This window comes from Corvus cornix, chromosome 1, assembly GCF_000738735.6.
Source record: "Corvus cornix cornix isolate S_Up_H32 chromosome 1, ASM73873v5, whole genome shotgun sequence".
In the NCBI taxonomy this organism is placed as follows: domain Eukaryota; kingdom Metazoa; phylum Chordata; class Aves; order Passeriformes; family Corvidae; genus Corvus; species Corvus cornix.
The window spans coordinates 11,843,188-11,868,232 of NC_046332.1; the positions used below are offsets into that span (position 1 = coordinate 11,843,188).

Below are 25,045 nucleotides of genomic sequence, written 5' to 3' on the forward strand. Positions count from 1 at the left end.
ACTATGTCAATTTGTATGTTTGGATCAGAGAAATGAGTGCTGTAGTAGAAACTATTTCTGGCTTTTGAAGCACTTGGACTAAACTGACAGGCAGTGATAGGCAGGACTACCGGAGTCTGGCTTCCTAGGAGTGTGTCTCTGAAATGTAGTACTTCCAGCTTTTAACATAATTTTTCTTCCCAGTTGCCAGTGTCTTTTTCTCAGTGTTCTGCCATGAAACTGTGTAATGTCCACTTTGAAATTATACTCACATGAGTTGTCTGGCAATGAAGAGGCAAGAGATAGTTGAAGAATCTAATGCTTCTTAGCTCTGTCAGTACATATGAGTACTTGGGGGACTTCTGGTTGTACTGGCCTGTTATTTCTGCTTTTATATTTGTTTGAAATTGTCAAAGAGATGAACAAGCAACAGCTGAAGAGGGAGAGATATAAAACATTGATCCTACAAGTCCCATTTGTTTAGAAAAGTAGTCAAAAAAATCAACATGTGGATACTCATCTGTCCAGTTTGGTTTGGCCATGTTGTGTTTCAGCAGGTATCAACTGAAAATCAGAGGAGTTTATGCTTTTTAGTAGTAGGGACGTGTCATAGCATCCCCAGAGTATGAATTCTATTATCCACTATCTGCTGTGAAAAGGCAGAGTGTTGCTCTTATATGAATTATTGTCCAGTTTGTGAAATTCTCAGCAGGTCCTCTTGTGGGGAGGGGGAAGCAAATGTGTGTGCTGTGGTCCTTTGTGGTGGAACTTCAGATGGCAGTGTGAGCGTGACTGGAGATGCTGCCACAGAGCAGCAGCTCTGCTCCAGTGATTTACTTCCGAATGAAAGCTTTTAATTTCCCAGGTTACAGATTTGAGGCTTTTAAGGAAGTAAGTAACATAATAATGTATTTGATTATCAGTCACTTAAACTCTACTTGAGTTCACATCCCTTTTCTTTAATATAGTAACATTGCAGATGCAGAAATGCAATTTGGAGATGAACTCGAGAATATTGTATTACAGTTCCCTAATGAGGCCGTGGGGAAAAGGAAAACAAGAGTATGGAAGCTGCTGAAAAAAACAGTTCAGGAATTTACATTAATAATGTAAATGCTACTGTCTATTATGGAAGCATGAATGTACTCTAAATCTACCCATAAATAGAGGTGATGGGTAGTAGTAGTGTTGTCTTTGTTTATATAGAGCTGACCAAATTTAATCTATTCGCTAGTCAAACAACATTTTAAAGAGGTTTAGAATGGCTAGTTTTACACTTGGAAATCTGAAAAGATCCTTTAGGAGGGAATAGGATTTATGACAAATCAACAGGTATTCATGGAGATCACTATTATTTAGGGAACCGTTGTAATTCAACCTAGAAGCAGAGAATTAACTGTTCAGATCTGTTTACTGTGGTCAAAAAAGAGGTGGTACAAACCCATTAGAGTTGTCTTTGAAAAGGTGTCCATTGTCGGTAAGAGACATTGCACATAACTCTCTTTCCTACCTCAAGTTGATTTAAGTTTTTTTGGTTGGTGTTTCTTTTTTTTCCCCTTCCCCCAGACTGAAGGCAATGTCATAAAAAGTAATACTATGAATGATAGGAAACAAAATAATCCTACCTAGTTTGTTAGTAATTAACTATTCTGAAGGCCTTTTCTTGCAGGCTGATGTCTGGAATTTAGTATATCAAGTGATTTTTCTTTCTCAAGGATTTTTTAAAATAGCTGTTAAAGATCGCATTGTTTTGTCATCAGGAAGAGAATGCAAAGACTTGATACAGAGCAAAATTTTAGTAAAGCAGAAGGATATCTGTTGGGTCCCTTCCAACTCACCATATTCTATGATCTACTGCAGGAAGCTCCTCTACCGTGCTGGAGCTCCTCTACTATGTGGAGAAGTGCAAGTTAGAACACAAAAGCGCTGTGTAAAATGATTTTAAACTTTCACCTGAGGCTGTTACTTTAGATCTGTAAAAGGTGCCAAAGCCATCTATCTTCCTCACACTGTCCATTCTCCTGGTGGCCTTGCAGTTCTCATGGCTGTGGTCACATCTGTGTGTCTGTCTAGCAACCTGCACACATAAAATGACTGAAAACCTGAGCTTGGTTTCCAAGAAGGTGGACAAAACAGTAGCGGTACCAGTGCAAAACCCATTTCCATCATGAGCAAAGGGTGTGCTTTCCACATCCTGGCTGTGATGTGCAAGCCTGCTCACTTGATATAAGGGACGCCTGTGTTTGTTGTGAAATAGGGGGAATCTTGCTTCAGGCCTTTTGAGTAGCTCTTTTTGTGTCACTATATGGATTCTTTTTCAGGGTTGAATTGAGGAAAATTTGTTGTTTGGAAGCATGTTTGCCTAGAGGCATGCGGATAAGGATTGCACAGCCTTTTTAGAGGAGTAAGACAAACAGAAAAGACAAACAAATGCAAAAATACTCGTTGAGATGTTTGAAAAAGATTAATTTGTCCTCTGTGTCCCTGTAGATAGAGGAGCCCCTTATAGCTCAAGGCAAAGTAACTTACTTCCAACCCAGGACTTCTCAAGAATTCTTTCTAATCTGGCAGACTTCATTACTGTTCCATACTTCCATTTTACAGTGAGGGAGTAATAGTAAGGTGATTATATAGTGACTTGAAAAATCTACTGTTGGAAATGTTTAGTTTAGTTTTGTGTGGGACTTGAATTGTGCAAAAAAGAAAAAAGTATGGCTTGAAAGATGTAGCTGCCTGTTGGATGTAATTCCAAATGAGCAGCACGGGACTTCGTGCTGTGTTGGGTAACAGGATCTGCACAGGCTCTTCAGCGGTGACCAGTCTGACTGATGGCATGATTTCTAGACAGGAAAAGTATGTCATAGAACATTGACAGTGAAAAACTGTGTGTGACTTGTTTTCAAAACATAAAAATATGTTTTTATAGGTCTAACAAGAAGCCTAACTATAACTTCAGTTGACCAGTCAATGTTTGAAAAAGCACAAGGAGAGAAAGTTACGTTGCCGTGTACTTTTGAACTCTCGGAAGAAGATGAAGGCCCACTAGATATCGAGTGGGTATTGATACCAGCAGATAATCAAAAGAGGGAGCAAATAGTAAGTAGAGACTTCTTTTTGGGCAGTGTTAATTCAGTTGTTTGAGTAGGTCAATGTATGACTTTTGTTACTGCCTTTTTAAACTTCCACCTTTTCAGGCTGGGATGCTTGTGATCTTAAATTGCTTTGAAGCACCAGTCATATGAAATCTAGTGGAAGTTTTGAAATACCAGATTAAGGATGAAATGTCAAGATATTTTTCACTATAAACTTGCCTTCTAATGAAGAACTCCCAAATTAAATACATTTCAGTTCCAAAAAGGAAACTTTGATTTTGTACCTGAGTTATATTCCTTATTGAAAACAAATTCAGGAGGACTTAATTTTAACTATATTGACTCTTTTAGTTATTAATGCTTTCCTGCCTTTGGAAGTGTAATCAGTATTAGTAGGCAGGTTTTGCAGAATTAAGTTAGAGCAATTCTAAACAGTTTTCTTTCAGTCAGAAGTCAATTGTGACATATTGGTACTTGGTCAGGTGTTTGGTTGGAGTATTCATTATAATGCTGTGTGTGGTGATGTTTTGAAGATGGAGATATTTGGCTATGTCCTATGTCTGGGGTTAAAACTATAGAAAGAAACTTGAGTATTCAAATAGACCAAATTATTTAAAATGTTTGCCCACTAAGTGGATTTCTGAATCATATTTCTTCTTTTTTTATAGATAATTATGTATGCTGTAGACAGGGTTTATAATCATTATTATGCTTCTATGACTGGGCGAATGCAGTTTACAAATCTTGATCCCAAATCTGGTGATGGTTCATTGGATATCCTGAATTTAAAGGCAGCAGACACTGGCACATACCAGTGCAAAGTGAAGAAGGCTCCTGGAGTTCAAAGCAAAAAAATACAGTTGACTGTACTTGGTAAGATAATTTATTTTCTTAAATTTTCAGTGATGTTTTTTATGTGCTTATTCCATCCTATTTTCAATGTCTGAAATGAAAATTTCCAGTTGGGTACTGTTGTACTGAATCTGTGCTGATTATGGTCATTATCGAGGCCTTGGGAGGGATGGGTATAATCCTGTTCTAGGAGGTGAAGAGAATAATATTTCAAATAAAGAGTATTTTTAGAAGTTCTGTGCCTGGCTCATATTTCATAGAAAATCTTTCAGTGCATGGAGATGGTTTGTGGCACAAACTTTATCTTTTGCAGAATAGACTGACTGCTAGAACACAACTAGTAAGCATTTTGATTGTGGCTGTTATTAATTCAGTGATGTTTTGTTTATTAGTAAAGCCAGCAAGGACCAAATGTTCCATTGAAGGATCACAGGAGATCGGAAAAGACGTTACCTTGAAATGTGTGTCACAAGAAGGATCCCCACTTCTGTCTTATGACTGGAGGAGAGTATCTGGCACACACGAACTTCCTGCCACTTCTGTGCTGAGTACTGTCAAACTTCATTTATTACTCTGAAATACTTAAAAAGATTGCAATAGTATTTTTAGCTTATATTGACTTGTGAGCATCCCAGAGTTAGTGTTACTATAGAGTAGTCAAGATCAAATGTCACTTCTGCCCTCTGAAAAAACTGACTTTGAAATGAGCTGGAGTTGATTTTGGTTTTTAATTCATGATGGGAAATGTTTCAAGCTTCAAGTTGAGATTCTTACCATTAGGCTGCAGTATCATGCTCACCCGTACCCAAGTGTTAGGAGTTACTCCTGCTTGCTGATGTTTTTGCTTTTGTGCTCAAGTGGACAGTAGGGAATTCAAAAGTGGCTTCAGTTTGATTTAAAAGAAGCAAACATCTCCATTTTTTTGGTAAGCTTCTGCACTTTATTAGAGTATGTAATATCTTAAAACCTAAAAATTAGCTACAAAGGAAGAACCTAATACTGTCCTTTGTTTTGAACTTAACTCCTGGTAGTGCTAGTTGATGTCTCTTAGTTCTTGTTTTGACAGTGAATGGTTGATCATTAAAGTCCTTCTCTGTACCACTGAAGACTTTAGGCTACTGTTGTTATGCCCCTTCTTTGTTCACATCCCAAATTTGACTCATGGTAACAAAAAGAGCAGTTGACAATATCGGTGCTGGACAAGAATGAGTGGGAAATTGTGCAAGAGTGACTTGTAACTTACTAAAACCATGTTAGTTTTGGGCTTGTAAATGTAGGTTTGGGGACACTGAGAGTGTTGTCAAGAATCTAGACACTACCTAACTTGTTCAGCAAGTAGAGCAAGTCAAATGCTGTGGAATACATTTCTAACAGGGTAAGACTTTTACAAGCAATAGCATTTTACAGCATGATAGAGCTTTGTTTTAATCTGGATATCTTTAATATGACATTTTAAAGTTAAGATTTCATGTATGTGCTGGATTAATAATTCTATGAAGTTGACTATGGAATTATATTTAGGCAAATGATAAACCTCTACCTTCTGTTGTTTGTAGATAAAAATACAGGGGAACTTCTTCTGAAAAATGCCTCTCGAGAGTATTCTGGTACATACAACTGTGTGGCCTCAAACAGAGTTGGCACGGATGAATGTTCTGTTGAGCTGAATGTCACCCCTCGTAAGTGTTTGCTGTGTAATAGTCACACAGTGTTCTGTGTGTTAAACCTGAACAGTCTTTTTCTCTAAACTCCTAAAAGGTTTAAAACCCCAACCCTGTTATGTAACTTGTGGGTGCCACTTCAAGTCTTACTGTTTTAAATGCATGTGACTGAGCACTTCCCCTCTGATGTATTATTGACCTGCCTCATATGAAGCATACTGGGCTTAATGTTAAAAGAAAGTTGGTCTTATAACTTTGACATTTAACAAACAGTATTGTTATTTGCCTATTCTAGCCGTAAATACAGCTGGTATAATTACTGGAGCTATTATAGGAACCCTGCTGGGTCTCGCTGTACTGTGTTCTCTCATCTTCTGTTGCTGTAAGAAGCACAGAGAGAAGAAATATGAGAAAGAAGTACATCATGATATCAGGTAACATGTCTCTAGTTTCTGAGCAGTATTATTGGAAGATTAACTTTTAAATGTGTATTTCTGCAAATAAGTTACTTAACAGTTGAGATTTCTGTCTTAATCTGGAAATCTTATTATAACACACTGATGGCTTGTCAGAGAACTTTTTGTGGTTTGTCTAATTTCAGTAAACATTTTAAAGGCAATGAATATTGAGGGTTTGGGGGATTTTTGTTACTTTAAAGGAAGATGTAAGGATTTTTTTTGCCTACTGCATGAGAATAAAAAAAACCAAACTGAGTATTTGTTTTAAAGTAGTGGTGACTGAACTCTTGTTCTGCAACTGGTTTTTTTTTTTGTTTTGTTTATTTTAGAGAAGATGTTCCACCTCCAAAAAGTCGCAGTTCAACAGCTCGCAGCTACATTGGCAGCAATCGTTCTTCCCTGGGCTCAATGTCTCCCTCCAACATGGAAGGATATACCAAAACTCCATATAGCCAAGTCCCAAGTGAAGACTTTGAACGTGCTCCTCCTCAGACCCCAGCCTTTGCACCTTCAAAGGTAGCTGCACCTAATTTAAGTAGAATGGGAGCTGTTCCTGTGATGATTCCAGCACAAAGCAAAGATGGGTCGATAGTATAAAATATTATTAATTTAAAAGCTGTTTTTTAAAGTGTTCATTGTAAGTATTAGAGAAAACTACTGTGTTCCACCCCTCATTTAAACACTGGCATGAAAGTTTCCTTGAAGAGAATATACAAGTTAGTTTGAAAAGCCACCAATTCTCATATTTAATTTTAAACTTATTAGTATATGACAGTTGAACTATTTGCTAAAAGCGTTGAAGTTCGTAAAAAAATATCGGACACTGAAGGTATTTGGACCTCTGGTAGGTTGCTGAGGAGGCTCTGACACTGTCAGCTAATGTGCAGTTCTGAATGTGTAACAGTGAGACACAAGTGGGAAGTAACAAAAGCATTTCATGTGTAGACCATGAAGTTTCTCAGAGATCCTGAGACTTTATTCTCAGTTGTGGAATAACAGAAATATTTTAACTTGGCCACTGTCTGGTATAGTTGCAGGGGCTGAAATACCAAGGATGACTTTGGATTCTGTTCAAATTGAATATTTATGTGGTTCTTTAACCTGGTAATGTTTGTTTGGAGTACTTGAGCTCTTATTTCAGGGGCAGACAGTTACTTGATTGGTTCAATTAATTTAATTAATCTGTTCTGAATTTAAAATGGCAGTGAGTGGAAGTGTGACAGGAGACCTGGCAAGTTCTTTGAAACACAAATTTTTCTACAATAACTAGCTCTGGTCCTGTCATATAACAATACTTATGTTATCTGATGCAAGAGGTCCTATCAGGTTGTTGGTAGTGCTATCTAAGCTCTAAAATCTACAGATCAACTGTTAATATCACAGTAAGAATTAATTAATGTATCTTTATACAGGTCTTTAAGTTAATTGTACCTTGCCTTTTCCAATGCCTAGTTAGATACTAAGACAGTGCTCTTAGGTTTTTTTCCAAAGCAATTTCCTAGAAGCTCCATAGGGATTTAATGAAACCTGTTAAGTAACTGGTATTTGATGTCTGTCCTCTTGCTCTAACCACTGTGGAAACAACTTTTTCCATATGTACCTAAGCAGTAGTCAGCCCTTGTTCAAGATGCTAATGTCTGGCTGTATGAATTTGCAAGGAGTTCAAAGCTCACTTTTCCTTGCCTCTTCAACAGCCCTGAATATTCTGAACCAATCTTCAGACTGTAGAGGCAAGAGTTCCATGTAGCTGAGAGGCAATAATTATCCAGAATTGTTGATACAAATTTCATGTTGCAAGATTAAAAACACTTCTTCCCAATTTTGCATACTTAAAGCAATACAGGAGAAACACAACAATTCCTTGTCTTACTTTCACATGTATTTAAAGACTTCTTATAGCTTCTGATGACTGTTGTTATATACCTGCAAAAGCTCCATTTAAAACTCAGTACAGTTTGCATCTGTGAATTTTTTCTTTCCTCCTGTTTTCTACCTTCTTTGTCTTGTGCTGGGGAGCAGGTGGGGGAGAGTTTTTTCAGCTTGCTCTAGCTAGAGATGTTGAACTGCAAGGTATTTTGGAAAACTGTAAAAGCATTATAGTGTGTGCACTGATGTTAATGAAGGAAATATCTGAATAGCCTGTTGAAAGATGTTAGGATTATTTGTGTGTAGCAACAGTGTGAGAAAACAACATTCCCCCAGACTTCTAGGTTTAGTATCTGCTTTTTTGTAGCTGCTTATAGATATGTGATGAATTCTTTTGCTTACTACTAAATGTTTGTCCTATCTGTAAATAGGTGCACAATTTTTGGCTGGCACTATTAATATAAAGAAATTCTCCTGCCCATGGCAGTGGTTGGCACAAGGTCATCTTTAAGCTCCTTACAACCCAAACAATTTCACGGTTTTAACATACCCTTCATACTGAATTTAGAAACTTGAATGGCTATTAAGTAATATAGAGTTAGTTTTACACATCTGGGACTTTTTTAGATTGTAAACTGATACTGTTAGAGATCAGATTTTTTTATCTTTCATGTGTGCCTTGTCAATAAACTTTGCCTGATTGTAACTTCAGTTTTTATGAAATTTCTGGTGCCTAAACATACTGTATGAACAGGTGCTTAGATGATGGTACAGTTCTTAAAACATGACACTGTGATCTGATTTCTTGATTCTTATGTACTATTTATACCTCTTCATGCCTATTTTTGGATGTGAACTTCAGTGTCTCTCTCTCTGTATTGTTCTGTATTTCAAAACGTCACTTACTCCTTCAATTGCTAATTATGATTTGAGTGTTTGTGTTCCTGAAAACTCTTCAGTTGTTGTACCAATGAGAGGGATGATTGACTTTTATTTATGTGGTAAAGAATAGGTTTATTAAATGTGCCAAACATAGCTTCTGAAGAACTATAGATGAGGAGACATCTTTTTGCATCCAATTATTGTGATAGAAGAGACTTCCAAGATGTTAATCATACACTGATTGTTTACCTTGAAACTAAGGCCTTCCTTGATGAAAAGGGTATAGTTACTATAAATACAAGTTGAGTGCAAGACTAAACTGAATCACAGACTGAGAGAGAGCTATAAACCTAAGGAACAAGGCAGCAAACCTACTAAATTTAGTTCTAAGCCATCTGTGGACCTATGTGTATTTTGGTGGTTTGGGGTTTTTTTAAATTAATTTTTTGTTTGTTTGTTTTGGTTTGTTTTTGGTTTGGCCTGAGACCCTGTAACTTACAGTCAGGTAAGCCCTAGGACACAAACCCAGAGACCTGTCTCAGTAAAGCACGCAGAGCGGAGTTTACACATGCTTGATGCTCTGTCAGCTTGTGCAAAATAATAAATGGACAGAAGGACAGCCTGATGTGCCCTCAGAGCCTGGCTGTTAGGCTTAGCAGCCTTGACAGTGTCTGTCTATTTATGTAATTGCATGGAAAAATGAAAGAAATGGAATCTGACACAGTCCTTATCTGAAATATAGAACCTCTGACTTGGGGTAAACTCTGCCTCAAGTTGCTATCATCATGCCTTTTTGGGTGGATGCAACACTACTATGAAAACATAATACTGCTACTATAAATTATAAATTGTTTCTTTTGTCACTAGATTGTTCACTTACACTGGATTATGATTCTCAAAAGCAACTACTGTATTTAACAATAATTTCTAGGTGTATGGGAGATGAACTGGTTAAACATGCGAGGTGTCCAATGTGGCAGAGAGCTCTGCTGACAGAACACTTTTAGGAAGTAATGGCAGCTGATATACAATTTAGGAGGTGGCATTTTTAATGTCTCATTTTATTAAAAAAAGGGGGAGGGAAGGGGAGGGAGTACCATTGTGTAAATACTATAAGTGAGCTCAAGAAACCTCTAGTTAATGTCATGACTGTAAACTTGCCTGTTGAGGACTACTATATATAGAAAGAAACCCCATAATTTTAGCATGGTGTGAATAAAGTGTTAGATTTGTAATACTGTAGAGGTTATGTAACACTTGTCCATACATTACAAGAAGTTTTCATCAACTTTCTGCAGTGGATATTTAAAGATACTTGTGTGAAACTTCCTTCCTTAAAAACGAATACTTCTTCCAAAACTGTGCGGTGCACAAAAATGCCTTGTTGGAGGGGTAAAACATGACTTTTGAAAGAAATGTACAACGCATACATCTTTCTCAGCTCTTGATAGTCTCATTCATATTAGATGTATGCTTCCTGTTTAATAGTGCAAGTAAGACTTCTGAATTGCAAGTTTTTCTGTAATGCTGAATATTGTATATTACTGGTTTCCATGACAAGCTTTTAGTTTTGTTCTGAGCAGTGTATATATTCTGGGTCACTCTAGGTCTTTGTTCCAGTCTAAAGATATTATGCTATTTGTGTCACTTAAACCTTGTTTTATACACTTGATAGGTGCTTTTTGGGGTCCTTTGTTTAATAGTCCCCTAGCATTGAGGCATAGCTCAGCTGAAAGCAGAGCAATAACTTTCTGGGATCCAAAATGTTACAATGTTACATTACACTTCTCATGCACAAAGCGTGGACTTTGAACATTGATATGAATTTCAGTATGAGGTTTTATATTCACACTTTTGGGGGAATGGTATTTTAAAATACAGGTATTGTGAGTGAATTTGTAAAAAAACAAAATCTAAAATTTTGAACTGCTGTAGTTCCATGACAGACTTGTGTACTTTTTGAAATAAAACTGTTGGAGAAAACAGTAGTCTGTCTTTATTTTAAAGCAGTACTTGTGTATGGCATCAGCTTTCTCTCTATGTAATTGGAAGTGAACTAATAAATATGGCTGTGTATACCATGGTGGCATGAATAATTTTATTTGTTGCTCTTTTCCCCCCTTCCAAGGCAAGTAAAACTTTAGATATTTTAAAATATGCACTTTTAGATGGGATTTTTAGTTGTGGATATCAATAGTTATTCTGAAACATACGGATGGAAAGGAACTTTAGATTGAATTTCATCCCTCTTTATTTTAGGTAGAACCAAAAATTCCTGTAACTGAGTAATCTTTGTCTTTAAAGTTCAAACAAGCAGGGTGACAGCACTCAAAGCATGTTGATAAAATGCTCAGGTTTTTTGTGTTTAATGTGTTAATACGCATCTTTTTAAATTTCAGTGAAGTTGACTCAGAATACTCTGCACCACTTGACCTTGCAAACAAACTGATTATGGTCCTTGTTTTACCTGAGATTAATGTGATTTCTCCAGTGTCATCTCGGGTGTATATCCAAAGTCTGGCATGGGCTCCATTTGCATTAATGGCATGTATTAACTTCATATTGTTGGAGGCATAATTAGCTTACATTTGCTCATAATGTACACATGTTCATATGTTACAATGCATGCCTATGTTCATATAATAGTGTGTTCTGGGCCAGACCACACAATACATGTGTGCACAAGCATGTGAAGTTAAATGGAGTACTGGTGAATAAACCTCTAGGATTTTTTTTTATTTCAAATTAAGGCTCATGCTTAAATACAAAAGGAAACCTAATAAAAGTGGAAGTTCATATTTGTCTCTATTTATAGAGTTCTAAGAAACCTTTCTTACACTCTTTTTAACATTCATGTCAAGACTTGGGAAAGGGTGGAAGTATTGAATTTAGGGTGGCAGTTTTGTCACAGATGGCTCTTGCATGCTTCAGCTGCTCCTCAGGTCTTTTAGTTGGAGGATAGGTGACAGTGAACCAGAAGTTGAGTACCTCCAGCTTGTCTGTGGAATTCCAGCAAAGCATCTAGAACTTTCCTGAGTGTCCTGACAGAACAGAGGGCACTCAGCACCTGGTAGGTCTACAGAACCTCTGTGGTCCTTTATATGTGTATTAGGCAATGCCTTGGATAAAATTTCATAAAAGGTCTGGCTGGCTGTTTGTTTGTTTCTCTGAACATCTTGGCTGTGTCTTTGAGCTTAAAATTTGTTTCCCTGATGGAGCAGCTTGAGTTCTTTCAAAGCTCTGTGGTAATAACTGATAGGCAATTAATTGCTAGGCTCTTTTAAAAAGCAGGTAAGGACAGCAACTTAGCCTTGTTTCCTTGCTTCTGTTAAATTCATAAAGCAGAATAGTTTGTAAAGAAAATAGCTGATTAAGTAGCAGAAGTAAGAGTAGGACGAAACAAAGCTATGAATGTTGCCTACCTTTCCAAATCTCAGCTTATTCTAAAAGTACCTTTCGCTTGTGTATGACCGTAGGTGATTGCTCAATACATGAAGACTTGCATCTAAATATAAAAATAATGTGCATACTTGAGTTATGATGATTCTGTTGCTTTTCTTAATTTGCTTTAGGCTTTTTGCAGAATGGTGCAGGCACAGCTACCAGGAGAAGAGAATGAACCTTTAATTTTATAAAATGACCACTCTGGCAGAAAACTGGCCTGGAGGATTGTGTTGTCCCTGCTTCTGACTTCCATTCAAAGTCAAGTTTCTGGAAATAGGGAGCCTTTAAGTATCCTTTGATTTTCCTATAGTTGGAAATCAAAGTTAGTGTCACTCTTGTAAGCTGGTATTTTGAAGACTTCAGCTTTCAGCTGTTGAAGCACTGGTCAGGTTGCTTTGGATATGCAAAGTCAGTAGCATTTAGTGGCAGCAGCTGCTATTTGGGTCCTCATTTTTAGTGAAATTTCTTTTGGTCCATGCTGTCTAGAGAAATAGATGAAGGACAATTGTATCATATTATTTGGGGAACAAAGCAGTGCAATTCATACAGGAACCCTGCATGATGCCAGGGTTGATGGATGGAGGGAGGGGAGCATCTTTGTAAGGAAGTCGAGCTTGTTGGTTACACAACTTGATTATATAACAGTTTTAAAAAGTGGCAATATTAGAAGAGACATTAACATCTGAAAGCACATCATTTTATCTTTGGTAATCTAATTTTTTCTTGAGGGAAAAACCTCTGGAGGCAGTGTGTCCACTGGGAAGTGCAGGGAGCTGTGTGATGCCTTGACAGTTGTCCCACTTCCAGGGCTGGCTGCTGTGGCTCTGGGAGCTGCAGGCAGGGCAGAAGTTGAGTGCTGTACCTGGAGGGTATTGTACTCTCTTTCCTAGAGAATTTTTCCTAATTGCAAAGCAGGGAGAGGAAAGCAGTGAGTCTGATCTGTTTCTGGGGAATTTTGTTTCAGGAATGTGGACTCTGGAAGCATGCATGAACTTTCCAACTTCTTGAAGCCTTTTCCAGCTCTGGTCTCCAGCAACATCTGGCTTAGGGGTTTTCAGAGTCTGCAGAACTTTTTTGCATTTAGAGTTGCTTTTGTAGCCAGCATACCTCGCTGCTTAAATTGCAGAGCCTTGTACTGTGCCTACCATCCATAATTTCTGCATGTGCTGGCTTTGGTTATATTACTAACAGTACTGTATAAAGAAGCAGAAGAAAGTGTAGATTCTCCTGAACACCCCAGACAGGGAAAATGGTGACAGCTCAGCTTTTTGGTGGTCTGGGCGCAAACATCTCCAGGGGTGTGGCGGTCACTTGGGTTAGAATTTGCTATGAAGAAATACTGAATCAGATGGTAAAGAGCTATAAAAGTAATTTAGTACTATTAGTAAATAGTTTCCAATTATGCCAAGTTCTGTGTGAGTAGGAAAGCAGCTTGAGCTTTTGTTTCTTGTGGCCAGTACAAGTGAAGTAACACCTCTTTATAGCTTGTTACTTGTCCTGCTCAGCGATTTGTAATTGAAACTATTATCCCATCCAGGGATCTGAATCTCACTATTTCATGCCACTTGGTAATATTTTACCTGTGAAACATCAGTGGGGATTAGTCAGATTTCAAGGAAGTTAAAGTGTGCAGCGGAGCATTTGTTCCAGATATTTAAGGGCTCTGATTGCAGCCCCAGCCACTCACAGATGACTCCTCAGGCAGCTGAGTGGGTCGTGTTTCAAAGAAACTATTTGCTGAAGTCAAAACACTCGTGCTATGCCTTACTTAGCTGTAGGAGATCAAGATAAAATTAATTTAAGATTTCTGTTTCCCAGTACAATAGCTCAGGTGGGAGGGAAGCCGATACCTTAGACCAGGAATAAAGGCAACTGGTGGGAATACATAAGACTACTGAATTGTTTTGACTGCTAAAGAAGATGCCGCCAATTCTGGGGCACAGCTGGTGGTTTGTGAAACATGTCAAAAAGCTTATGTTGTGGCTGCTAGCACTGCACTTCTTCTCCAGATAAATAAAATGTCCTTCCATGTCACTTCCAATCCTGTAACTGTCAAGACCAGAAACAGTTCATCTCAGCTGTAAAATACAAAATAAAGCTTGCAATTAGTTTATTTTCACATATACTTCCCTCTTGTTGGTACATGAGAAAAATTCAGAGTTACTGAAAGGAGACAGCTTGAAATGAACTGTTTGATCTTGCCCTGGTTTCATCCTTGTAGTCTGTAACTCAAAATGAAGTTGCTTAGGCAATGCAGTATCTTTTGCTTTGGACTTGAGTTGTGGTTTGGATGACCTCTTTAGGTAGTATATTTAATTTAATGACCTTGTATCCCTATTTAAGATGGGAAAACTCACTGTGTTTAAAATATGGAACTTCAAAAAACAAAACAATGCTGTGGATTCCCATGCTGTCTCCAGCCCACTTGGAAAAAAATGATGACTAAATATGAGTGCTTTGTATGGAAACCGAGTAATAAATGTTGTTTGGGAATTATGAGTGTCCCCCACAGCTGATGCTTTCTCAGCCTCTGTCCCTATCTCTCCGTGCCCAAATGTGACCGACCGTACAGTGCCCTGCAGTGACTTGCTGAGAGTGTTTTCCAGCAGAAAGCTGAGGAACCTTCTAAGGTGCCGGGTGGTTATTTCCTTATTCTTTACTCAGGAAAATAATTGAGTTAATAATTGAGTTAATAATCAGTTAAACCTTTTTTTATTTAATAAGTTCTAATAAAAAGCTCTAGAAATGTACAGTTGAGTTATGAATGTAGTTTTTGATAGGTTTTAGCAGTTGTGATGAGAAACACTATATTTATATCATCTGTGCACACACTGGTGCTAGGATTGAAGTCGTACTTCTACATCCCTTTTATTTACCAAAAAAATAGGTGTCACTATTGCCCAATTGCCTAGTATGGACCAGAGCTTAGAGCTACTCATTAAAATGTTAATATTCTTCAGACTGAAGTTAAGGTCACCAGTGATTGTTCTTCATGTGCAGCTCATTTAGGGAAAAAAAATCCTCAGCTCGATCATCAGTGTGTCTGTTGGTTTTCATTTAGTAGCAAGACAATGAAAATTGTGATTCTTGTGCAGATAACCTACAGCTCTGATCTTGCTAGACTTGCATACTTGAAAGGCATCAAAGTTCTAAACACCAATTCTGTGGTTTTGAAAGCAAGGTTATGTTGCTACTTTGAAGTATTTTACATGTATAACTTTAAGTATGATCTATGCACATCTCAAGTGGGTGGGCAGGCAGGAATCTCAACCAACTCACTAAAATGCATTATTCCTAGATGAAAGGACTGGAAGGAGGGTTAGAGCCTTTATGCTCAACAGTCCCTTTTGTTGCCTATTAGAAATTAGCATAATTTTCCTGCCCCTGGTGTTACCTGAGCAAACTGGGATTTCAACTGACAGTGAAAATTGTGTCATTACGTTATACATGTGAATTTAATTCTGACAACATCTCATGTCTATGCCAACCATATGAGCTGGTTCATTAGCTGCTGGCTTTGTGGTTTGTACATGGGGGGAGAATTGCTGAACGTGCAAGGAGGGTGAGGACATCCTTAATGCATGACAAGGCTGGCAGAAGCTCACTCACCAGCAATAAAAACAATAACAAAAGAATCCCAAGGCAGAGGACTCTGATTAAAGACATGGAGAATTAGGGTTGATGTCCTGGCTCTGTCATGACTTAGTTGCGTGGTGGGTTTTTTTTATTTTTTATTTTCTATTGACATTGACATTTCCTTCTCATTCATCATCTCTTATAGCTGTTAGAATGGAGTGTTCTGTTGACTCTTCATGACTTTTGGAGCTAGAGTTTCCAATTGCACTGTCATTTGTTTTTAAAGCTATCCTTGGCAAATCTTTTCAGTCTTCACCAGTGCCCCTCTAGTACTTTTTTCCATTTCTTTCATAATTTTAGGAAATTTTGAAATACGTTTATTTAAAGATAGTTATCTTGATGAGACCATCTGCTACATCCTGTTTTTTAATTCTGTCCTGACAGCAGTCACTCTTCCAGTACTTCTGGTGATCCTTGAGTATTTCAGGTTGTAGGAAAAATAATAGTAGAGCAGATCCCATTAGGGAGCTTCTTGAGGGTGAAAGATCCCCCAAAGCCCATTGCCAATGCAAGGGGAAGTGTCCTCATCGCTCCACTGGGTCACTTGATACTCCCTCACCACCCTTTCCCTCCTGCTCACTGCAGGTGTCTTTAAAGGTATTCTCAGAGTAAGATAATGGAAATACAGACTCCAGATGTGTTGAGTGTTTCCTTCACCATTACTGACCTTGGAGGTGTCTAACCCTGTGTGTGATAGTCTGAGCTATAACCAGAAAGGTGGAAAGCTCCTTCTTGGCATCACTGGCCCTGTCAGTAACAGATTATCTGCGTCTGGTGTTTTGTACACTTTCCCTCTGCCTACAGCTTCCCACTTACGTTGGTGCCTGACCTTCCTCTTTCTATCACATACTGCCTTTTTATTCCTGACAGGGGTATGGATTTCATTACTGGAGCAGGACAGAGTTTTAGGCAGGTTTCTCCTTTTTTCTGCTTGTGGTATGTTGCTTTTGATCACGCTTTTGTGGAGGGTCATTCTTTTTACTGTCACTTTCTATCATCTTTCTTTGTTCCTAATCAGTTTTACTCGCCTCTGCTTTAGGCATTAGGCACTTTAAACTACATTTCATACAGTGTATTTCAGACTGGCCCCTAGTTTTCCAGCTTAAACTTAATAGGGTTATGATTGCAAGCACCTGGGCAGACAGTAGTTTCTTATTAACTGATAGTTTTCCTTGCACGATCCAAAGGACTTACCACATCTTGTTTATAAGTTACAGCACTGAGGGGTGGATGTTTTATTTTTTCTCTTTTATTATTTATTTTTTCTTTATTATAGCTGCATGAACAGCTTCTAGCTGCATGCTAAGGTTCACTTGCCAGACTTCATTTTTCATTATTTTAATACTTTTTTTTTTATTGCTAGAGATGTACTTGGATGAGAAGGAAAGAAAAAGAAAATCAAGATGGAAAGTATCAGGGCAGTGCAGGCAAGGGAGAACAGATTGTGTTATATTTGTTCTGTTTTGCCTTTCTAGCTCATTTAAGTATCAGATTTTAAAAAACATTTGCTTTTCCAAACAATTGGGGTATCAAGAGCTCTCCCCCCATCCCAGCTCATCTCTGTGTGCCACATAGCAGAATTTTCTCCATAAGCAGGCTATGCTAATTGTGTCTTGGCTCACTCGTGAAATGGAGCAAAGAGGGTGTGCTTGATGGAGAGATGTCATTACATGAACCCCCACTTGCACTCCTGCCGTATCCCTGAGAAAAGCTGGATTTATAAATGTTTTGGAGTGCAAGAGCACTGTTTCTTCAGGCTCTTCCAGTAGAATGGGATAGGATGAACTGTGTGGGGGGCAGCCTAAACTTTAGAAGGTGTATGGTTGCTAATTATTAACTTGAGAACTATTAATGCAAGAGGTGGGAAATAGGAGTGCTGTTCAATCCATGGTGAAAAGACAGGAATACAGAAAGGACGCTTCTGGCCTCAGTGCTCAGTCCCAGTTAATGCACCTCTTAATATTGCCCACAAGAATAATTATGTGAACAATAGCCAGAATGAAGTTGTACTGCAGGTTCTCATGCCAGGTAACAGCTTGAAATAGAAAGAAGCCAAAGGTCATGATTTCATGCCAAGCAGAACTTAATGCTGATTTGAGTTACACTTCCAAGCAAAGTTTAGGGAAGGCACTCAGTTCCTTTTGCTGTTACGTGCAACTGGAGGATTCCATTTGATGTGTAATTCTAATTGCAGTGTGACAGTGTGCAAGGAAGAAAGTGAGATGTTGCAGAAATAGCCTGAGTCAGTTGTTTTAATTACTGGTCTTACGGAGCAACTACTGTGGCATTGAGGCACGTCTTAAAAATCTGTGAGGATGGGTGTAATTATACAAAGGCCTGTAACAAGCTGAAATTAGGAAATAAAATGAGATGTTTCCAGTAAACACAATACATCCATATACATTTGTGGATTATTAGCTAGGAAGAGTTGTTTTCTGGTGTATTTTTGCAGAATTAATAAACACTGTCAGCAGTGTTTAGGTACAGGCAGCATATCAAAAGTGCGTTTTGTAACATGGAGTTGTGGCAAAAATGCTGAGTTATCATTTTTCTAACAATACCAGTCTAGAATATGAAGTCAAAGAATACAGAGCTGATAGGAACTGTAACTGGAACAAAGAATCATTTTTTATTATCTTTTTACAAAACATCCCCAGATAAGTCAGTAACAATAGTCAAGGAACTGGAACTGACTTCTAAGGAAATGGTGAAATGAGCAAGTGTGCAGGTTGGGATGAGGCACTTTGAGAAAACTGAGTGTTCATAGCAGTAAGCAGCAAAACTGTGTGGTTCTTTGACAATCCAAGTTACTGGTATGAAACTTAGGAAAGAGTGGATTTTGACAGGTACTTTAAAAGTGCAATGCAGTAGGTATGCACTGGGAAACTCATGAGATACCAAAAAATTCCTGTCAAGTTAAACTTACAGTTATTTATAGACAACTGATAAATGAAGTTTCAATTTGCTGTACCACTGCATCTCTTTGCTGTCAGACACTGGTATAAACCCTAATCCGAATGACCACAAGTTGGGTGATGATCTGAATAGTGCATTTAATTACTGTATATTACAGTATCTAGCCTCCTCTTCATATAGATTAATGATATTCTTTCTTTTTGTAGTATGACATCGCACACAAGATTGGTGACATAACAGTGGTATAAACATGAAGAAACAGGCATCAGTTTTTGCATGACTTTCCAGTATGGTGAAACTGAAGTACATTATGAAATGAAGTGCTGGTTGTTTTTTTTTACTTGATCTCACTTTAGATTCAAGATTTTTAAGTAGGCTGTATTCAGTTTTGTAAGTACCAAATTTTTTCTTTTTCATATTTTTAATGCAAAGTTTACAAAGCCACTCCTGATGTTTTTCTTACTACTTTTGTGTTTTGAAAAGCGTGCACCATCACTCCTCTCTGCTTCCCACACCCACTTCCTGGAGATGCAAAAAATTGTGAAGTTAACAAAATCAACTCAGGTAGCAGAAATATAGCCTTAAGCAGCAGGGTGTTAAAGAGATTGTAATCTGAAATAGAGTAGTTTTGGGTTTTCCTAGCTTTCTGGTCTGCTGATTTCATAGGAAGTGTGTCATCTATTGAATGCTGTACTGATACCCATGAGGGTTTACAAACTGTGTGCAAAATGCATTGTGTTTTGAGATTGTATATATTTTATAGCACTAAATAAAATATACTTGAATGTTACAGTTAACACATGCTTCAGCAAAATCTGTTAATGCAGGTGGTGTGGTAATCCATGTCTGGGCACTTCCTTATTCCTCCTGCTCCACAATTTACCATGCAGGAGTCCAGAGGGAAGAAGAGTGTCATCTTTAAACCAGGCTGGTTATGGGGTCCCCATTGCTTCCTGTAGTGTGGAGACTTTGGATATTGATTTCCTAATGAAAATATTAATCTACTTAACCATGTAAGAATGAGACTACTGTAATCTGATCTAATGGACTGGAATTTACTAAATTAATTTTTGGAGCCTGGTACCCTGCTGATACTTGGGCATTTTTGGTAAGTCGTTACCTGTCACAGTCCACGTAAATCAGAGCACACTGAAGGACACACGGAATTTAAGCAGTAGCAGTGAGCATATGCAGACTCAAACCTGTCTTTAACTATATCCATCTGTGCTCTTGAGAAATACTGGTGCTGGTTTCTAACTATTGTAAATACGTAGATATTAATTTAAACCTTAATCTAGGGGCATGTGTTATGCTGTGGTCTGAAGGCAACCACATAATCCATTGTGAAACTGGTGGTTATAATGTTGAAAAGTTATTAAATTATTTCTGCTTCTGTTTTTGAGAGGAGCACAGCTAATTCTAGAAAAAAACTCAGATACTATCAAGCAAAAGTTCCATTTAAGTAGTTTTGTCACTGCACACGAATAGTTGAGTAAAACCATCTAAGGAAATAGGAATAACTTCCTCAGAAAAATGAAAGCATGGAGGGTTTCTAACTATCACAGGTTCAAGTAGCCAATTAAAAAAAAAATTGTTCCAAATCTAAGTTCAATGTTGTAATTACAGAAAAGATACTTTGCCTTTAAGAAGCACTTGTTTTTATGCCAAAATATTTCATTCTGCATTCTCTCCTTTGACTCCATGCTGCCTAAACTTGTCTCTGAGTGAAACTGGCAAGTAATTAATAAGGGTAAAATTCCACTGGGATCAGTATGAAAGTTGCCTTGTCAAGAAGCAGCAACTGCCTGTTCTGTTTAGTGTATGTTCTGTAGTGTAATGATTTGTAGACAGAATTTACCTTTTTTACTACAGTGTGCTCCATATAAGATGAGTGTCTTTTTCTGCCCTCAGTGATCACCATCATCTAAGTGCTTCATTGCTGGTGTTTAAGAAGGTAGGAGAAAGGTGGGAGTAACTGTGCAAGCTTATAGTTTTGTTTAGAAAGTGAATTTCATAGAACTCCTTTTCTGCAGAAAAATTTGCAAAGCTTGCCGCACCAAAGTACGTTCTTAAAGGAATAAGTGAAATAAACTTCTTTTGTACTTAAATTCCTGTCTAAATTAATAGGTATATATTGTAAGTAAAAAAAAAAGTACAATTGCTGTTATTGAAGGTAAACGTGTGTCAATTTTGCAAAGAAATTTGCATTTTTTTTTTTCCAAGAAATTAGTAACTGTAAAACTTCCCTGTCATCTCTCTAAGCAGTTGCTTGGCTAATACCCATGTTCGTACCGGATGTCCAGATACTGGGTTTTTCTGAAGGTGCTGTGTGTTGAGTAGTTAGTCCAGAGGTCAACCCTGCCTGAGGTCACCAAGGCTGTTAACTTTATGTTGCTGTGGTGTAAGCAGGACACAGGTTTGAAAGCTTGTCGGATGCCATACAGGAAGTCTGAAGATTTATTCTCACTCTCAGTCTGTTCTCTGCCACCTTCTTCAGGCTTGAAAGATATGATGAAGAAGCCTGGGGGTTGTAGATTATTGTGACCAGATGGCTGTTTAGGACTGATTGGAGATATCAGGGGAAGTTTTTACTCAGTATGGGTTATTTTTTCAACCATTTATCCTTTCTATTACATAGAACAGCTTGGTCACACATGGTTAGCAGGTGGAAAATTCCCTGACACTTGTGCCAACACTATTAAATAAGGAGAAGTAGTGCATTTCACATACTTCACTTCTTGCTAGGGCTTGCTTGTTACAGGAGAGTTTAAGCATGTGTTTGTTTGGTAGCTGTGCTCCTGTCCACACCCAAAAGAATCTTGTGTGGTGTTTTGCATACAAGTCAGCTGGCCTGGACCTGGAGGGTCACAAAGCCCGATTGTCATCTATAGCAGCTGTATCTTTGCTGCAAAGCAGATTAACTTGCAGTGCCTTCCCTCCATCCCTGCATACGACATTGTTGTACCAAATGGGAGCAGTGAGATCGAGCTGCTCCTTCTCTCCATTTAGGTCATACCACTTCAGTTCTGTTTCTCCAAAAGCCATTATAATGCTGGGTGTCTGAGGAGCAGCGTCATGCTCAGCTGTTTTCACCCTTGCCAGGATCTTCTCTGTGGTGGCCAGGCCTTGCAGTCATGTGGAACCTTGGGAAAACTGTGTTGTTGCCGAGGTTGGTTCTGTGGGCTCAGACTGCCTTGGTGGGGTCTTGCACACTCCGTACGGTACAGGGCAAGCCAGGCGACTTACCAGGTGAACTGTCCCATGGTCAAGGGGGGGATTTGGATTCAAACAGTGCCCTGCAGGCAGTATGGGTGCAACAGGCTCAGAAGCTGTGCCAGTGCAAGGCAGTTTCACGTTGCTACAGCTGTATCCATGTCTGAAGTGGTATCGTTGTAAGTGTTTGCATAAAATTAAGAAACCTCAAACCGTGACTCCGGCGTGTGAGTTTTGAATGGCAGCATTTGGCATGCTGCAGAAAGATTTGGCCCAGCCTGCTTTGACTCTTCTTTCCTGGCCTTGGGCTCCCTCCTATCTTGTCAGCCTAAGCACTAGTGCAGCTGCTGTGAGCCACATCAGAGACATGATATGGTTTAAAATTGCTTACATATGGTGAAGTGTAGTTTGAACTCGGGTACATTCATCATTCAGTTCAGCAGGCAGCTGCACTGGTATTTGTGCTGACAACAGGGGAAGGAGGCAGTGTGAAAGTGGAAAGAAGGATCAAAGTACAAGAAAAAGGCAGACAACAAACAACTTTCAGCAGCAGGGCTAGAAGGGCCCAAGGCACTCAACTGCCATGATCTGCACAGGGACTTGGCCCAGGCAAATTCCAGAGGAGCTTTCCAGCTTCAGTGCTCTGTGATCCTGTAAAAAATAGCCAAATTGTCTCTGCATTCAAAAAGAGGTGATCCTCAGCTGCGGTGCTCGAAGGCTACAGAATCCTCAGCTTTTGGCACTGGTGTTTCCAGGCACCTCTATCCTCCTACCATGTGCAGAAACCTTTTATTCTGAGTAGGATGCACAGCTTGCATTGTATTGCATGTGCATCCCATTGCCTGCCACACGTATGAGCCTTCCTTTGTGTTCATAGGTATCCACAGCATGTTCCCAGGGCATCCTGCTCCAGTCAGTGCTGGGAGAGAGCACGCTGGCAGCAGTTGCCACTTTCCTTTTAAGACTTAAAGGAGATGGTAGGTGATAATGCTGATGTTGTCATCAACTATGAGCTTGCAAAAACTGTATGCAGTTATTTCATGTGACTCTGAAGTAATTCCAAGTCTCTCCCTAAGGCATCTTGTGGAACATCCACGTGGGCAAACCACCTTTGGCTTCAGCAGCCGTGCAGGTGGGTGACTGGCACTGCAGTTCCCTCATCAGGCTCCAGGTCTCCTGAGTTACTGACAAAATATAGGTGGGTCAAACACAAACAAAGGGAAATAACTTATTTCAATCTCAACTCCAGTAGCATGTGGAAGGTAAACAGGGAAATCATTACTTAAAAGGGAGCCCCAGCATCTTTCACTGTAATTCAATGCCACATTCAAAGACTCCTTGCTGAAATCTGCATGCTGGAGACCCAGCCGACTGGATTTTAACAACACTGTTAGTATAACGTAGCTGCAACTTCAGTGTCGTTCATTCCAGCTCATTTCTACTCCTCACACGACTTTCATTGTTTACAGGAAAATGGGATACATTAAGAATCTCAAGTAATTTATTTTGCAATACATTGCAGGTTGAATTAATGCTCAGGAGGCAGCTGGACATGAGCTGACACTGAAAATGCAAAAATATTTACAATGCGCTGTATGTACCATGTTCTTTATGAATAATTTGCCTTTACAAAGTAAACTATATTAATTTCAATTATCACAACATAAGCCATGAAAGTTTGGGCTGGCAAAAATATGATAATGGGATTAATGCCATTTTCATTAACACTGGGTCACTTCTGCATTTTACCATTTCTGAGTATCTAACTTGACAATGTCTTTTCTCTGTCCTCATGACATTAATGCAATAAGAATTTGCTGTCCTTACAGAAAAATTGTGTTCCCTTCACATATGTTCTTCTGACCTTTTTCCTCTTAACAGAAATCAGACTTTTCCATCAACTCCAATTATCCTGTTTCTGAAGTTAACAGAAAAGAAGGTAGTAATTCTAATTAATCTCATGTCATGCACTAACATGGAGATGAGGTGCATGGAAGCCTTTCAGGACTCCTCAAAGGAGTGAATTGCTGAAACTGGGAAAGGGAGCACTGGCACACCAAATCCTGTCCTATGACAGACAAAAAAGTTTCACACGTTAAAATCCATAATTCCACAATTTCTATACATGTTTTTATCATTTAAATCAGGAACTAGGCATTTCTGTGATGGGTGTGTTTAGAAGTAGCTAGGCTGGTTTCAAACCTTAGAGCAAAATTTTAGAAGATTAACTGTCTTTAACAGTGAGCACTGCCTGTCATAATCCTTCCACATGCAAAGCGTGTAGTACAGTCCGTAGCAGTTGTGCCCTGGATTAGCTTTGAGCATGCAGTCCCAAACCATGGACACCATGCCCTGTAGTGCTGGCTGCCATCCTGGCTGGTTCTAGCCCAGAGGTGAACCAGAGCTGAGGGGCAGCTTCTGTTCTCTGCCTCTCCCCAGATCAAAATCTTGGCCTTTTGTGAGGTTTGAATTGCCACACAGTTCTGAGCTCTTGGTCTCTCACCCTGGACCATGTGCTGCAGGAGGCTGGGGAGGTGGGGTGGTTACGTTTCTAGGACATAGGAGATGTCCTACATTTTGCTCAAATTTTTTTGGTGTTGAATTTTGTTTTTTCTTAAAGAGGAATCCTTTATCATCTCTCAATGCTGTATTTCAATGACCAGTGATAGTGTCTGATGGCTGTTTATCATTCTAAGGCCTCTGCTTTGGCTACAGTGCAATAAGCTAATGGGGATGGATTAAATGAGCTTGGGTAGGCTTTTGCTGGGGTTAATTTGATGTGTGTGTGTACAGTTTCTACTGTGCTAGCAGAGTGATCTGTCAGCAGAAAGGTGGGTAGGTAATGCCTTTAGCTGCTCCATCTGGATACAGAAAAGGAGGAGATGCTGTCGAGAAGCACCTGGGTAGAACAGAGGTGTGGTAAGCAACCGGTCTGTCCGATGTCACAAGACGCATTCGAATGACTGTTGTGCAGACCTCTGCAGGAGCTGCTCTTGGCCTAGTTTGTATGGTAATAGGAAATGGAAATGCTAACAAAAAAGTCTGT

General features: G+C 38.9%; 1 protein-coding gene across 3 annotated transcripts in view; it reads left to right on the top strand.

The window, feature by feature from the left end:
• Nucleotides 1-23,300, top strand: part of CXADR (CXADR Ig-like cell adhesion molecule) — a 36,578-nt gene extending 13,278 nt beyond the window's left edge. The window contains exons 2-8 of one of the 3 annotated variants that reach the window (XM_039556371.1): nucleotides 2,906-3,075; nucleotides 3,740-3,944; nucleotides 4,316-4,471; nucleotides 5,480-5,602; nucleotides 5,880-6,018; nucleotides 6,372-6,558; nucleotides 23,076-23,300. In XM_039556371.1, coding sequence (XP_039412305.1) covers nucleotides 2,906-3,075; nucleotides 3,740-3,944; nucleotides 4,316-4,471; nucleotides 5,480-5,602; nucleotides 5,880-6,018; nucleotides 6,372-6,558; nucleotides 23,076-23,285 — 1,190 coding nt within the window. In that variant the 3' untranslated portion in view covers nucleotides 23,286-23,300. Of the gene's footprint in view, nucleotides 1-2,905; nucleotides 3,076-3,739; nucleotides 3,945-4,315; nucleotides 4,472-5,479; nucleotides 5,603-5,879; nucleotides 6,019-6,371; nucleotides 10,872-18,992; nucleotides 19,584-23,075 lie in introns of those variants that run through there. The other 2 variants (XM_039556393.1, XM_039556382.1) reach the window with 2 other exon arrangements.
• Nucleotides 23,301-25,045: the final 1,745 nt, after the last annotated feature.